Source organism: Micromys minutus (genome assembly GCF_963924665.1).
Source record: "Micromys minutus genome assembly, chromosome: 2".
NCBI classification, from domain to species: Eukaryota; Metazoa; Chordata; class Mammalia; order Rodentia; family Muridae; genus Micromys; species Micromys minutus.
This window is the reverse complement of record NC_137971.1, coordinates 29,699,462-29,715,957: the sequence shown is the minus strand read 5'-3', so window position 1 is coordinate 29,715,957 and position 16,496 is coordinate 29,699,462. Positions and strand designations below refer to the sequence as shown.

The window sequence follows — 16,496 nt, the reverse complement described above, 5'->3', positions numbered from 1 at the left end:
ACAAAGTTGCACCTCTTCATGAGCTTGGTTAGCACTGGATGGAATATCTACATTCTGGGTATTGGTGAATGTAAGATATGCGTTTGCTTTGCTTTGCCTCATAAGCCTTTCATTTATTTCTAGATAGTCCCCCAGTGTGTGGGGGGCCCACATCCCCGCCCTGGGATCTTCGGACTTTCTGGATCGGAGGAGTATAGTTCTGCAAACCCAGGATCCCTGCGGCCGAAGGCGCACTCAGCGCAGAAGGCCTACTCGGTCACGTCCAGTTCCTGCTCCACCGTCGGGAAGCGTGAGTGCGAGGCCTCTGCCCTGGGGCCTCCCGGAAGCGGGTTTCCGAGGGAGGGCCGCACGGAAGCTAGTCCACGAAGCGCCCCGGGAGAGGCCTCGCCAGACCGCGTGGCCGGCGCACATCCTTGTGTGAAGTTTCGGGACTGTAGGCTGCGCCCCCATTTCTTGCACACCCCAGAGCACAGCAGGGGTATCTACTGTTAGTGGGTTTTTGAGACCATAGAGCCTCGGCCTCAAGAGACTGCATGGCGACACGCGAGGGAAGAGGGCGAGCTAGACTCGGCGAGCCTGCCCCACCTCGCCCCGCTCCTCCCTCCCCCGAGTAGCGGCTCTGGAAGCCCCGCCCCTCCCTATATTAGCGCCCTGGGCCGTGCGTGGGGCGGAGCCCCGCGTGGATCTCGCGAGATCCGGGTTGGCGCCGTGACCTCCATGTGGGAGCTGCATCTCTATAAGTAAACACTCCGCGCCGCCGAGACATGGCTTCTTCCTATTTGTGAGGCGCAGGCTGTCCTGGCACCTCAGGCGGGTTCCGGTTTCCTTCCACCTCGGAGTGGTGGGCGATCGAACGGTCTAGAGCGTCAGTCCTCACTCGCACCCGCGTTCGCCGAGCCGCCGCAGAGAACCGGATCCTCCGGAGGAGGCGGTAGGGGCCGGGCGGGGCGCGGCGGCCGGAGCGCAGGGGCAGACAAAGGGGGTCGGTCCCCTGTCCCCGTGCCGCGATGTGGATCCAGGTCCGCACCATCGACGGCTCCCAGACGCGCACCATCGAGGACGTTTCTCGCAAAGCCACCATCGAGGAGCTGCGCGAGAGGGTGTGGGCGCTCTTCGACGTAAGGCCCGAGTGCCAGCGCCTGTTCTACCGGGGCAAGCAGGTGAGGCGCCCCGCGGGGAGCCCGGGCGCGAGCAGCGGGTGTCCAGGGCTGCGCTCCGGACGGGCCGCTGGCGGGATGCTGGGTCCGGGCCTGCGGCTGTGGGGCCCCCACCTACAAGCGCGCCTAGCGGGTCGGAAGGCGCGGTGTGTAGCGGGGCAACGGCCACAGGCACAGCCTTCGAGGGTCCTGGGGGGGGCTCTCTTCCCGCCTTTGGGGGGGGGGGATCGGTGCCTGGAAAGGCAACGGGCTCCGGCAGCCATGCCGGGTCGCGGGAGGGACGAGCTGGCTTTATTCGCAGCGCTGTCTCGACTCCTATAAGGACTTGCCTCTCTTCCCTGCCCCCGGGCTCCTAGATCCGGTATGGAAAAGGAGGTACCTTAACCCTGTTCCCTCACTAGAAGGATTTAAACACACTGAAGCCCCGAACGGTGGGAGAATGCGTGCCCCTTCATCCTCGTTGTCAGTCTCAGGTTGGGAATTTGTTCTGCAAAAGATTAGAGACCTTAATTTAAGGATCGATGTCTGTAACCTAAAGTCAGGTTTAAATCTGTTGAGTATAGGCATAGACTTCTCATCTTTATGTGTTTCCCAAGTTCGGGCTTTCAACTCAAGCCCTTAAGCATAATCCGCAGTAATTCAAAAAACCCAGAAAGTAGTTTTGGGCCACAAGGGAGGGTGCTTGTGGGCATCTCCGTCAATTTTAATTATGGCCCTGCCTGATCAGACTTTTTCTATCCAGTAAGTCTCAAGAGTCTTGATGAGACACCCAGACCCATATTGTTTTTCTTGCCTTTGTCTTTAGTCCACTAAAAAAGTTGGCATACTGAAGTCGATAGACTACAGTTTGGCTTTAGTCCTGAGTTTTGAATTAAAAGCAGTTCTCTCTGATTTGGTGGAAGTAGCCTATAAGGCACAAAGGATTTGGAAGGGATATTTTTGTTCCCTTCACAGATTTACAACTTCTAAGACTGATTATACAATGGGAAAAAAAAAGGCAAGGTTTTGTTAAAGTGTTCGGAAGGCCTCAGAAAACCACAGCACTTTCTGCTCCTGTTGTATCCAGTTTTATATTGATTCTTCAGTGTTTGACTAGTAAAGTGTTCACTTGACTGGAAGGTTTTTAGAACAGTATTATCTATATTAAATAGTGTGTACCATTGTGTTGCTGTGCCTCAGTGGCTGATACCTTTTCCTTTTGGCTATCAGTGAAAGCTATGCAAATAATAATATTGTACATTGATTCCTAGAGTACTTACCTGGGTGATTCCAAAGAAGAGATAGAAATGAAAGATGAGAATGTGTTAGTGGACAACAGCCCAAAAGTATTGTATTGAAATTATGTAAACATTGCTTTAAATTCAGGACTTACAAAATAGACTTACACGAATAATCAGAAAATGGTTCCTGGTTGAGGGAACTGTAGTGGCCTCTCCTCACCCCACTTCCTAGTGAGTCACTATTTCTCTCTCCTCAGCCCATATAATGAACCATTAAGGATTTAAAAAAAAAAAAAAAAAAAAAAAAAGAGTTCCAGTGCCAGCCGTTGACTTGAGCACCAGAAAAGGAAAACGATTTACTTTTTTATGAATGATAACTAGCCAGGGCAGTAGTTACCATCTTTTGTCTTTGATGTTGTCCAGATGATGGAGATAGCAGAGCAAGTCTTTAGCAGGCATATAATTAAGTTGGTACCACAAGGCTAGACATTTCGTGTGAAATGAGTTTATGTGTAATAGAAAGGGGGAGTTCTTTCTTATGCTTTATTGCCAAATGTTCTAAGTAAAACAGTGGAATTTGTAAAGCAGTGAAAGGAACTCTATACTTTTTTCCTTTCAGTGTGTGTGGTGGTTTTGCACACATTGATATCTTTGCACCATATGCATGCCTGGTTGCTGCAAAGGCTGGAAGAGGACTTTAGGCATCAGATCTCCTGGAACCTCTGTAGTGCTGGGAATCAACCCTTGTCCTCTCAAAAGCAGTCAGTGCCCTTAACCACTAAGCCATCTCTTCAGATGGACATGATAAGACTTGCATTGTTGGATCTTATGTACCACACACTGGGCTTTGATCTTTAAATCTCAGAATGTGAGCTCCTGAGACTTAGAAAAGAATTTCAGTTTCCCTGCCTTCTCTTGTCATCAATTTGGGATAGCCTTAAATAGATTGTAGATGTGGAATATGAACATACTGGAAGAAAAACTAAACAGTTAATACCCACCTTCAAATTCTTTGTTTTCACATGGAGTAATTTTCTTTTTAAAAGTGTTTATGTATTTACCTCTATTATACGACTGAGAAATGCAGCATCAGTGCTTCCTCCGCTGTACCCTGAGTTCTGTCAGTGATTCCCCCTGGCTTATTTTGGTCTCTGCCACTTCAGTTGTTTCCCCCTTGGTTTTCTTTGCATCGTTGGTGCAACCCTTTCTGTTTTCTAGAATTTCTTCCTTAATGCAATAAATATTCACTAGTATATTCTGACAACGTCCCACCCATTTCTCTTTGTTTAGAATTGAAAATCTTGTACCTTGAATTTTAATATGGCACCTCTCAACTATTTAGTTTTATGAGACATTGGTGGCCTGGAGTTACATATTTTAAATCCACAGGTATTTGTAATTTTTAGATCAGTGCTTTTAAAACTTCTACTTGTAGCTTCTTTAGGCCCAAGAACTTTTTATGCAACTCTGAGGTATGTCAGTCAAATGTACTGAAAATAAATCACAATGTATTTTGAAATTATTTGTTCATATAAATTTATCATTTTATTACTTTTATTGGCCTTTAAAGTTTTATTTTATGCATATGAGTGCTGTTTTCATGTACACCAGAAGAGAGAATCTGATCCCTATACAGTTGGTTGTGAGCCTCCATGTAGGTACTGAGAACCGAACTCAAGATCTCTGGAAGAGCAACTAGTACTCTTAACTTCTGAGCTGTCTTTCTAGCTCTCTGAACTTATGATTTGTTAAAGACAAAAGCAAATTAGCAGGTTTACAAGATAGATTTGTGGGAGGGGTGGGTGGGTGAACACCCTCATAGAAGCAGGGAGAGGGGAATCCAGGAAAGAGGATAACATTTGAAATGTAAATAAAATATATCCAATAAAATCAGTTTAAAAAAAACAAGATGGATTTGTACTTATTTTTATATAAAGATTAAATCTGGGTTGAATATTTGGTATTTCAGGACATAGAACAAGAATCAGCATTCTTTAGAGTTGATGAATAATTTTGATTCTAAAGTCAAGAATGAGAAGGCTGCTTTGCATAAATATGTAGTACAAAATGGCAGGTGTGTTTAGGGCTTTTTCAGAAAATGTTGGAAACTGTCTTAATCATTAATTTATTCTATACTTTAAAATGAATCAGGCTAGTAAAATTCAGATAGAAGTCTTTAAACATTTAAAATAACAGCATAAAGATACACTAATTTGATATTTACCTGCTGAAGAATGACTGCAGGAAAATACCAAAAGTCGCTTTTCTACAGTTAAGCATATTATGTACGCATTATGTTTCCGGGAAAGCTGAAGACCTTATAGGTAAAATAAACATGCAACATATGACCTAGGTTTGAATCTGAGTGAGTGTGCTCTAGGTAATGTGTTTATTGGTGTTGTCTGTTGTGGTGGCACACAAAGGGAACATGGTTCTGGTACCGAGGCTGCAGTGGAGTCACTGTTATGCAGTGAATCATGGACTCATGCCAGAGGCAACTCAAGTGCATCACATTTTTTATTTTGAATTAATTTTGGGAAATTGCACATTCAAAAACTTGTCTAGTTTTTGCTCAGGGTTCCATAATCAGATACGGGGTCCCATGTGGATTCACAATCAACAGTTTAAGAAGCTGGGTTCTAGATGACCTCATCCCTTCTCCCTCTTCCAGAGCATAATTTGAATAGCAGATGACTGGATTAAATATAGAGGAACTTCAATGGTCTGGGTGATTTATTCTACTATTCTTATTGACTTGTTAGAATGTGAGGCCTTGCTGAGTAAAACTGGCTCTTAGCAGTGAGTAATAGTGACTGTTCTAAAAGGACGGGAAGGTTTTCTATGAAATAGGAAATAGCATATAGTGAGGGGTATTATAATTAACATGAAGGAAGATGACTTTCTTTAAGTTTCATGCCATGGTATGCATGCTTAGTGCTCTACTCTAGCTTCAGGTGTTACTTTGCCTATCAAACTAAGTTCAGAAAGCATCACTGAAAGGAAAATAACTGTCAAGTCAGTCTTTTTGTTTTGTTGGAATACTTCTAAGGTCTCTCGGACTCTTGTGCCACAAACATTAAAAAGAAAAGTAATAGAAACATCTTCAATTTTATAATTTTCTATACCCCCACCTACCAACCCGTTAGACTAGGTCTCACTGTGTAACCTAAGCTGATCTGCCTTATTCTTCTGAGTAGAAAGCTTATCTGTATTTGCCATAATACTTAATTTTACTTTTATGTTTACCTGTATTTGGGGGAATGGGTTACTAGCATGTTTGGATATTTTACACTATTTTAGTTTTGATTTTCTACTTTAAACACTTAAAAATTTAAGGTAATTGGCATAATGTTTATTGCATTGTTTAGGTTCTTTCAGAATGAGGGTGTTTCTTTAGCTCTTGAAGAATGTCAAAATGAAGGTATAAATGCACATTTTATTCTTTAGGTGCTTCTCTTCCTAGGGAAGGTTTAGGACAGGAAGAGTCCCTTCTTCTTGTGTTTTAATTCTTCTTACATTTATTTGTTTGTGTGCACGTGCTGTAGCTTGTTTGGAGGTCAGAGAACTACTTTCAGGGGTCAGTTTACCATGTGGACCCTAGGGATGAAATCAGTCCTCAGGTCTGGCAGCCAAACTGCTGCCCTCTAATCTATCTCAAAGCCCTGCACCCTTCATTTGAACAAGTGGAAGGCTCGATGCCCCAGTGTAGGGAAATACTGGGTGGGGAAGCTGGTATGTATGGGTAAGTGGGTGGGGGAGCACCCTCAGAAGCAGGGGGGGATGGGATAGGGGATTTTCAGAGTAAAATACGGGAAAGGGGATAACATTTGAGATGTAAATGAATAAAATATCCAATAAAACATTTTAACATCTTTTGATATTCTTCCCCTCCTCCAAGTCCATCCAGATCCTCTCCTTTCCCACCCAACTTTAAGTTCTCTCTCAAAAACCTAATACAACAGCAAACCCTTCAAAATCAAGAAAACAAAAAACACACTCAAAAGAAAAAAATAAAACAAGAAAAAGCAAACAAACAAACAAAAAAAGAAAACAAAAGCACATTAAAAACCCTGCTGAGCTCATTATAGGTTAACCACTCTTAACATGAGGCCTGTCCTGGAGTGCCTGATATACCCAGTGTTACACTCTCGGAGAAAACTGATTTTGCCTCTCACAGCAGTTATAATGGATAGTTCCGTTGTTAACCTTTTACTCCAATGGCTGGGTTTTCATTCATTCATTGATTTATTTAAACAAACAAACAAAAAAAAAAAACCCAACAAAATGCAGATGAGATAAAGCAAATCTATCACATCAAAGTTCGGCAAGACAGACCAACAGAAGGGAGAGTCCAATTGAGGTACAAGATTTAGAGACCCACTCATTCCTGTACTCAGGAATCCTGTAAAAACACTAAATTGGAAGCCATAATACATGGGAAGAGAACCTGCTGCAGGTGCTGTCTGTTGTTTCAGACTTGTGCATATGAGCTCTGATCATGCTGACTTAAGGAGCTTTGTTTTCTTGGTGTCCTCCCTTCCCCCCAAGCTCTAAAACACCCGCCTTCTCTTCCATAGGGCTCCCTGGGCGCTGAGGGAGGGATTTGGTGGTGACATCCCATTTATGGCTGGGTGTTCCAAGGTTTCTTACTGAGTAATGTCTGTCTGTGGGACTGTATTTGTTCCATTTGCTACAGGAGGAAACTTCTCTTGTGATAAACAAGGTACTGATCTATGGTTATTGCAGAATGTCATTAATATATCCATACTATGTATTTCCCCCATATTTTAGACCATTATTTGGTTTCACCCTAGGTTTCTGGGCTATCCAGTCTTAGGTTCTTGGTCACCCAAGCAGTGTTGGTTATTGCTTCTATATTATGGAGTGGGCATTAAATCAAATTAGATGTTAGGTTATTCCCAGGAGATTTGCCACCATTGCCCTAACATATCGTAATTAGAGGGTGTTGTGATAAATATTAAAAAGTGGCTTAACCTTTTATCCCATTCTTTGATGGCTCCTGAGGGGCCATCTGGGGCCTGTGGGGAACTCTAACTTGGTGCTCTATGCTGCCTCTAAGAACTCAGGCTTGGTTCACTCTGTCACCCTTGCTGCTTCTGCCCTGGGTGGATAGAGCACCCTGGAGTGTTCCTTTCCTCCCCTACCTGGTACAAACGTGGCTCCACAGCCAGTAACTTATCAAACAGGTTTATATATTAAATTCTCAATCCACAAACCCCTCTACACAATAAGCTTACAACCAATAAACAAAGATATAAACTGCCCATTAGAAACTCTCAGAAATAATAACAACTTTATCAAGCTAGAGAAACATAAATGTCTGCCTTCATCTTCTTCCTCTTTGCCTCCTGCCTCCTCTTCCTCCTTCCTAGACCTTTCTCCACCTACCTCTCTACCTTAACATAAACCTACAAGAGGGCTTGTGGCTGGGTTGGTGTTTATGTTTTTAATATATTAATATTTCTATTTATATGAAGGTTTATTTGCTTCCTGCTTTGGGGTACTGAGTATGGTGTATCTGTTGTTAAGGACTGAGCCCAGGACTGCCTGTAAGCTACTTTTAGACCTTCAGGTTAAATATGTTAACAATGTAGTGAGATCTAATTGGGCTTTTCTACCTGGCCTCTTTGTTCCTAGATATAATGACTTTGAGACTTAATATTTCATGAGTAAATGCCTAAGCCTAAAGCTTTGGTTTATTCCCTGACTAGGTCATACCTTAATTACCTGTTTCTTCTAAGTCTCACCATGTGGTTAGTTACCTCTCCTTAGTTCTTCATGCTACTATCTCTGTCTTCAGGGGCAAATCTCTCATGCCTAACTATTTCCCAGAATCCTATCTCTTTGCTGTATGTCTGTGTCCCACCTTTAATTCTGCCTCAGCTCATTGGTCATACGCTTTTTTTTTTTTTTTTTTTTTTTTGGACAGGTGATTCTTCCACACAATATATAAATACACTCTACAGTGAGATAGTACCTAATTTAATTCCTTAATTTCTTTACTGAAAAGCTTGTAAAATTCTTGATCTCTTGTTCTATTTGACAAACACGAATACTCATAATCTGTGAAATTGTGTTAGTTATGGTCTTGGGTCCACCTAATAGGTCTCATCAGTGAGTTCATAATTAAAAGACAGATGTTTTTCTTTGACCTTTCTCTGTGGATGAGTTCTTAAATATGTTCCTGTATCACACAGTTGTGAATGGTGATGGATATTAGATATAAGAATGGTGAATGCAATGCTTAAACTATATTTCTGAATAAATGGCAGTTTTGATCTTGAAGGGGTTGGATTTTCTTGCTATTATCAGTGAAATAGTAAACTGTTAATAATACTTCATGAAGAAACAAAATATAAGATTGGTTTCCTAGGGCTGCTGTAACAGTACCAAATGATATGGCTTAAAACCACAAAAATTTAGTGCAGTTGTAAAGGTTAGGATTCAAGGTGTCATCAGTGGGAACATGCTCTAATAGCTGGCTCACAGGGAACTGACTCGAGGCTTCTATTTATGGGGAATAGTGTTTATTAGCTTGAAGTTGCTTTGGCTTCAGTTATATGACTTTATCTTCTATGTGTCTCTTCCCATTGTCCTCCTGCCCTTTCTGTCTTTTCATTTTTGTGTTTACAAAACACCAATCAGACTGGATTAGAGGTTCACCTAATGAACTCATTTTAAATCTGTTATTTGTTTAAATACCCTGTGTCCAAATTGAATCATATTCTGGGGCATTAAAGGTTAGGACTTTAGTGTTTAGAAGATCCAAATTAATCCATAACAAAAAGTCTTGCATTACATCTAAAGACCCAATTTTTAGATAAAATTAGGTCCTGAAAGTACCTCATTTCCTTGATGATAGAAATGGAATCCCTGGGTCTTAGTGTATCAGGTAAGATCTCTACTACTGAGATACACTCTCAGCCCTTTGAGGTGGGAGTAGTGGTGTTGGTGAGCACAGATAAATTAGTCCTGAACCTGGAAATGTGGATGAATTGCAAGATAGTTGATGTGCTATTTATCTTAGATGACTTTGTGACAAAACTTGCTAATATTTGCAGATGGATAGAATTAGAGAACCTTAGAGAAATGGAATATAGTATAATTGGAAGACATTTCTGATTTATTTTTCTAAATCTTGGCTTCACTTAAAAAGAATTATTAGTAGTGCTTCAGAAAGATAAGGTGCTTAATGACCATTATTACATATGGGTTGTAAAAAAGTTAATAGAAACTTCTTGCTTTCAAAATTCATCTCCCTACAGTTGTAGTGAATTTAGGTACTGTTGACTAAAATAAAATTTGTTGAAAGAGCTTTGGTGTTGTATACTTGTGTAATCCTAGCCCTTGGAAGCCTGGGCTGTAGAAAGAGATTCTCAAAGACTAGGAAACAAACAAAAATGGTGAGTGGTCAGATACAGTGTAGAGGGGTTATAGGGGGGGTGTCAGATACATTGTAGAGGGGCTATTTGGGGGTCAGATACAGTGTAGTGGGGCTATTTAGGGTCAGATACAGTGTAGAGGGGCTGTTTGGGAGGGGATGGCTATGGCATGAGATTGCAGCAGCTAAAAAGGTTTTTAATAGCAAGTAGTGTTGCCTTAGTTGGGTTGGAGTGGCTCTTAAGAATTTATTGGGGTCTAGAGAAGATGCTAATATTAAAAGCCATAAAACATTTAGTGTCATTTCAAGATCATTAAGATGTAATGCTGCCAATTTTAATAGTTTATCTAGGATATTTGGACAAACTAAACATGTCAGAATAAAAGTTTTGAGTAAGTACTTCAATATAGTTTCTATTCTTTTTGTAGTTGGAAAATGGATATACTTTATTTGACTACGACGTTGGACTGAATGATATAATTCAGCTGCTAGTTCGTCCTGACTCCAGTCTTCCTAGCACATCTAAGCAGAATGATGTTCAGGTTAAACCCTCTTCTAATCCAACTAAAGTAAAGAAAACAGCAAGAGGGGGATCTTCCAGCCAGCCATCCACATCAGCTCGTACTTGTCTGATTGACCCTGGCTTTGGACTCTATAAGGTATGTTGTCTTCAGACTTACTAGTTGTGAGAATACAAATGTCTGTTCTCGTGGGATGCTGTGAGTAAGCAAGCATTGATTTCCACTAAGTAAAGGTTGCAGCTGTCCATATTCTGTCAGAAGTAGTCTTCGAAAATTTGCCATGGGGCTGGGGATAGCTTAGCTGGTGAATACTTTTTTTCATATAAATACTCTTGTTTTGATTCTCAGTGCTACCAAAAAACAAAATGTGGTAGAAAAATGTAAACTGTGTATGTTCAGTTCAAAGAATAATAAAACAAACACACCTGTGTAATTCCACCCAGGTGAGGAAGTGGGTGGTGCTAGTTAGCACTTTTAAGGGCATTGCTTGCCTCTTTTTTTTTTTTTTTTACTTATGAATATTTGTCTAAACAATATGTTGTTTTATGTGTAGCTAGATCTCTTCATAATGAAGTTCTGCCTTTCCTCAACATTGATGGCTCTGGTGTATATAGTTGTATTTTATTCCTTCACATCATTACATTCTACTTTATTGACAGTGCTGTCATATGTCTAGTGTGTATTTATTAGATGCCTGGGCAGTGTTCCACCTTCAGCTTTTAGCAATGTTGGTTAACCCGTATATACCCTGGTACACATATTCTAGAATTTTAGGAATTTCTATTTTTTAAAAAAGGTACTGATTACTCACTTAAAGTATGCTGTGAAGATTTTTCTATGGTTTCATAGGTCTGTTTGTCTGTCCCTGTGCCCACACTGTTTCCAGTACTGTAGCTCTACAGAATTTTTTTGATACTTCCCTTCTCCTATATCCCAAAGGCGACTCCTGGTTTTTGCTTTTTGTTTTTGGCTTTATGTATTTCTATATACTTGGAATAAAAAGTGTTAGAATTATCTTATATAAAACTACAAATGACTACTACAATTTTAATGAGGATTATCTCTAGAGATCAGTTTATAGAATTAATGTGTTTATGACTTTTAAATTCATAGACATAGCTCTCTCCATTAGTTTATGTCTTCGACATTGTTTAGTGAATATTTGACTTAGGTTGATAACTATAATTTCGATGCTCTTTAAATGGTCTTTATTTACTGGTACATAAAAATTCAGTTGGCTTATTTATTGACTTGTATCCCAAGTTTTTCAAATTCTGTTAGTAAATGAAAGGACAGTTTTACCCTTTCTAGTCCTTAACTCATTTTCTTATGGGTAAAGGGGTACCTCGACTTAGCATTTTCAAAATAAGAAATTGGTTGGTAAAACACATTAAGAAAATGCAAGCAGAAATAATTTAGAATCTATGGGGAAATGCAAATGTTCATAAGAATAGAAGTAATCAAGAAATTAGTAAAGAGCTTTGCTACCAAGGAATATGAGACTTGTGTACCAAGTATCTGTAGTGGTAAATTGTTTCAAACATTTACAGAATAGATGATTCTGGTGGTACATGAATTGACCCACAGCATGAGGAAAGAAGGAAGCTCTTTTTTGCTCCTTAAATGATATGAAGCACTATTACTAAAACATAGCCAGGAGCAATTTGGTATCCTAATACTATTTGAATCACAAGTTATATTTAACAAGTAGAATTATGATTATGTATTAAGTAATATCTTGACAAAATAGGGATTGTCAGAAAGTCAAGATAGTTAAATTAATAGAAAATGTTTTAATATAAATACAATATTGTAATAAACAAGAGAAAATTTACACAATATATTTTCTGCATCTAAATACAAATTTGAGTCTGTTCATGATTTTGAATAGATAAAATAGATGAATATCTTAAGCCATACTTGGCATCATTTTCAATCATGGGGAAAAGCTAAGAAACAGCCAGTCAGAAAGCCAGTGCTGGGTTGCCATGGTAGTGTATACCTGTAGTTCCCGCACGTGGGAGGTGAATGTAGGAAGTCCAGGGTCATTCTGAGCTAGTGAGACAGGCTCATGGGGAATAGAGAAAGCACAGAAAGGAAAGCTAACCAGTGTGCTAGTACTTGACATCACTTTGGAAGTGCTATATAAGATAATAAAGCAGGAAAGCAAAATCAACATGAGACCAAGCAAAGGTACTGTTTATTGGTAAAGCTGGAGAAGATAAATGTTTTAAAGCATGAGCCACCAATAAGGTAGTCATTTCCAAAGCTAATATTGTAATCCAAGTACATTTCTTTTCTATAGTTAATTAGTATGGGAAAACAGTGCCATGCATTATCTTCTCTCCCTCTTTCTGTCCTCTTCTTCCTTGTGTTCTCTTCAACCAATGTTTCTCTTAGAGCATACAGTATAAATTTGCTATTCCATGTGCTGCAGTTACAATGGCAAACAACTGAGTTGTTTAGTTTATAGGGACTTCAAAAGAACTGCCTCAGTTGTATTTAAAGCACTAAAAGCCAGCTTGCCATTTTGTCTACACTACCCTTTCATTCATTTTATTTCTTGTAGACATCTATCTTAGTTTGTTTTCTTTGCTCATAAGGTAGTAGTATAGGACAGGTAATGTATAGAGAGGCTATGGCTGTGGTCAAAGATTGATGATGAGCTAGCTGCATCTAGTAATGCCTTTCTTGCTAGTGGTCCCCATGCAACACAAAAGAGGCAGTTTATATGTGGTCTTTTTTGCTCTTATAATTTAAGCATCCACAATTATTTATGAGAGATGAATCTTGCTATGTTGCCCACACTGTCCAGGAACTCCTGGACTCAATTAATCCTTTTGTTTCAGCAGAAGTAGCTTAGACTGTAGACACAACATGCTTGTTTAAGTTTTTACATTCTTCATATTTCACCCTTAATGAAGATTGAACTCTAATACCAGCTTTGAAGGGACAAACCATACTTAAACCACAGCAACATGAAGATCTGAATTTTTTCATGTTGCTACTTTTAAAGTGGACTTATTTTAGAACAGGTATTAGTTATGTTTTATTACTTTGGCCCAGTGCCTAACCAACAGTTTCAATGAAGAAAGATTTATTAACCAGTAGTTTTAGGATGTTCAGTTCATGGTTGTTTGGCTCCATGCACCTTGACAGAGTGTCATTGCTGTGGGAAAAGAGTTTCTTCACTTGTGTGAAGACAGGGACCAGAGTAAGGTGGGAAATGTGGACCTGATATATATTATTTATTTATATACTATACTCACAGTCTCCAATTAATGTCTTATAGTATGGCACATTTGTTATAATAAATAAACTACATTTCTTTAGGTTTTACTTACTACCTTTTAATACATATACACAAACACACACAAACACACACACACACATACACACACATGCTGCCGCTACTGCCACCTATTCAGGCTGCGGCACCACATCTCTTGTGTTTATGTATTTACTTATTAATTTGAGACTCTTTATCTCTGTAGCCTTTGCTGACCTGAACTTCCCATGTAGAACAGGCTGGCCAGGTACTCACTCAACTGCCTCTGCTTCCCAAATGCTGTGGTTAGAGGCTGTGCACCACCATATCCTGTTAGAATACCTAATTCTTCCTCCTCCTCCTTCTCCCTCCTTCCCTCTCTCCCACCCCCATCCCTTCCTTCCCTTTTCCTTTTCTTTCTCTTCCTCCTTCTCCTTTTAAAATTACTTTGAAAGCTGTAAGGCCTGGTCAAGCATTTTTTATAGTTTGTCTTTTTCAGGATTTATCTCTTATTTTTCTCATCGATGGATTACATTTGTTTTTTAGATAGACTACAGAGATGAAAAATAGTGCTTTTTTATCTCATTTAGGATTGTCATTGTGAACATGCTATTAAATATAACTTGTACTTTGCATCAGTATGAGTTTGATTTTGCTAATCCTATTGATGAACCTTAATAACATGGCCAAGGTACTGTTCCTCAAGTTTTTCCACTGTTAATCTTTCTGTTCCCTCTTTTTCCATCCTGTGCTTTTTGAGAAGTCACTATGTATAGCCTGTGTTGAAGATAGAAGTTGTGTATTTCATTCCATTTAAGGACAGAATAAATTAAAAAAAAAAAAACCCTAAACATGGGAGGTTTTCTTTTCTCATCTGTTTATATATTCAGTTATTTATATCACTATGCACTGCATACTAAAGATTATTGTAGATTTGGCCAATGGAAGCTTTAAAAAACAAAACATGGCTCTTATGTTTTCTTATTATACTATTGTGATGTTTCTTTCTGTTTCTGGTATTTTAAGATGTTTCAAAGTAAACTCGCTAATTTCCTGCTCTTGTACTGTAATGAGTCATTCTCCACGGGGCATTGGTTTCTCTTCTCTCTTTTTCTTTCCTCCTCAGATTGTGTGTATAAGATTTTGTGGTCATGCCTATATATGTGTGCATTTGTGTATTGAGGCCAGAAGTCGTGTTAGATATGTTTTTCAACCTCATTCAAGACAGAATCTCTCCCTTAGCCTAGAGCCCAATGATTGAGTAGGCTTGCTCACTGCAAGCATACAAGATCTGCCTGTTGCTGCCCTACCCCAAGCACTGTACTTACAAATGCCTGCCGCTGTGCCCTAGTTCTAATGGAATCTGAACTCAGGTCTTTATGCTTATACAGCTGGCACTTTGCTAACTTAGCCATATTCGTTTATTTGACTAGAGAATGATATTAGAAACAACGGTCTGCTCTAGATGTGCCCCCCTTTGTGTGTGTGTGTGTGTATGTGTGAGTAAGCCAAAGGTTGAAGTAGGATATTCTATACAATCATGATCTGTCTTTTTAACTCACTGGGATCCAGTTGTTTCCTTACTATCTCCCCCATCACTTCCCTACCAGTGTTGGGGTTACACACATGTACCACTTGCCTGGGTTTTTACATAGGTCTTAGGGATCTGAACTTAGGTTCTCATGCTCAAGTACTTTGCCAAGTAAGCCAGCTTTTCAGTCCCTGCAGGTATATACTCGTTCCTAGATTATCAAAGGCCCTGAACTGAGCAAGGAAATTTTTTAAGGAATGTTTTGCTTATGTATATAGTCACACATAGGAATTTTTGTATATATATATATATATATATATATATATATATATATATATATATATATATATATATATGAATATATATGCCACTAGTGATGTTTATATTAAACTTTCATTATCTTTTGAAAAATATTTTTATTTATTTCTATTTTATGAGTAAGGAAGGGTGTTTACCTTGCATGTATGTGTGCCATGTGTATGCAGTGTCCCACAAAGGCCAGAAGAGGGCATCAGAAGCCCTGGCACTGGAATCAACAAACTGTTATGCCATCATGTGTGTATTAGGAACCAAAGCATGATCCATTGCAAGAGCAGGAGAGCTCTTAACTGCCAAACTAAATCTTGTGCTCCTTTCTTACTTGCTTTTGGAGGGATGAGAGTTAGAGACACTGTAGGCTATTTTGTTCAGTTTTCTATTTGTATTGAAACAGGTTGTAGTTGAGGCTGGCCTTGAGTCCAGATCCTCCTGCCTCCCTCCCAAATGCTGGTGTTACAGATGCGCGTTGTCACACTTGGTCAGAAGCTGCTACTGTTGAAGGCAATGAAGGAATAAATTATTTTCATAGAAGACTAGCAGACTTCTTTATTTCTTTTCCAAACTATCCCAGAAGAACTTAAGAAAACTGGTTTTCTTGGCAGGGGTTTCTTATTATTTTCCATGTATGGCTGTCAACTAGTTTGTTTAGAGATAGAGTCTTCACTGTTTAGTCTAGATTGGCCTTGAATTTGTCATCTTCTTGTTTTAGCACACCTACGTTCTGGTGTTACAGGCTCATTGTACTACCTTGCCTGGCTTTGTTTAATAGTTTATATATTTTATGTTCATATATAATATAGATGCTAACTTTTTAAAATTTGTTACTTCAAGGTCTGGCCATTTGGTACCAAAAAGAGACTTCACTGTCAAAGCTGGTTTCAAATTCTAGTTAAATTGTTAGTTGTATAAACTTGCAAGAGAATTTGCTCTATTTTTCCAATTAGGAATATTGTGGACCTGATACTTAACTCTAAAGAATCTACTGTTATTCACACTGTAATTTTTAAACTTATATTTAATTAAATTTACTTGATGCATTTACATGGGTTTGTTTCCATTTTCAGTTTAAAATGAAGTTA

The 16,496-nt window shown here is 39.5% G+C and overlaps 1 protein-coding gene across 2 annotated transcripts in view; it reads left to right on the top strand.

The window, feature by feature from the left end:
- Window positions 1-732: 732 nt before the first annotated feature.
- The window catches only part of UHRF2 (ubiquitin like with PHD and ring finger domains 2), a 64,318-nt gene continuing 48,554 nt past the window's right edge, over window positions 733-16,496 (top strand). The window contains exons 1-2 of one of the 2 annotated variants that reach the window (XM_080913232.1): window positions 733-1,160; window positions 10,208-10,438. In XM_080913232.1, coding sequence (XP_080769358.1) covers window positions 1,008-1,160; window positions 10,208-10,438 — 384 coding nt within the window. In that variant the 5' untranslated portion in view covers window positions 733-1,007. The remainder of the gene's footprint in view (window positions 1,161-10,207; window positions 10,439-16,496) is intronic. The other variant, XM_080913233.1, reaches the window with a different exon arrangement.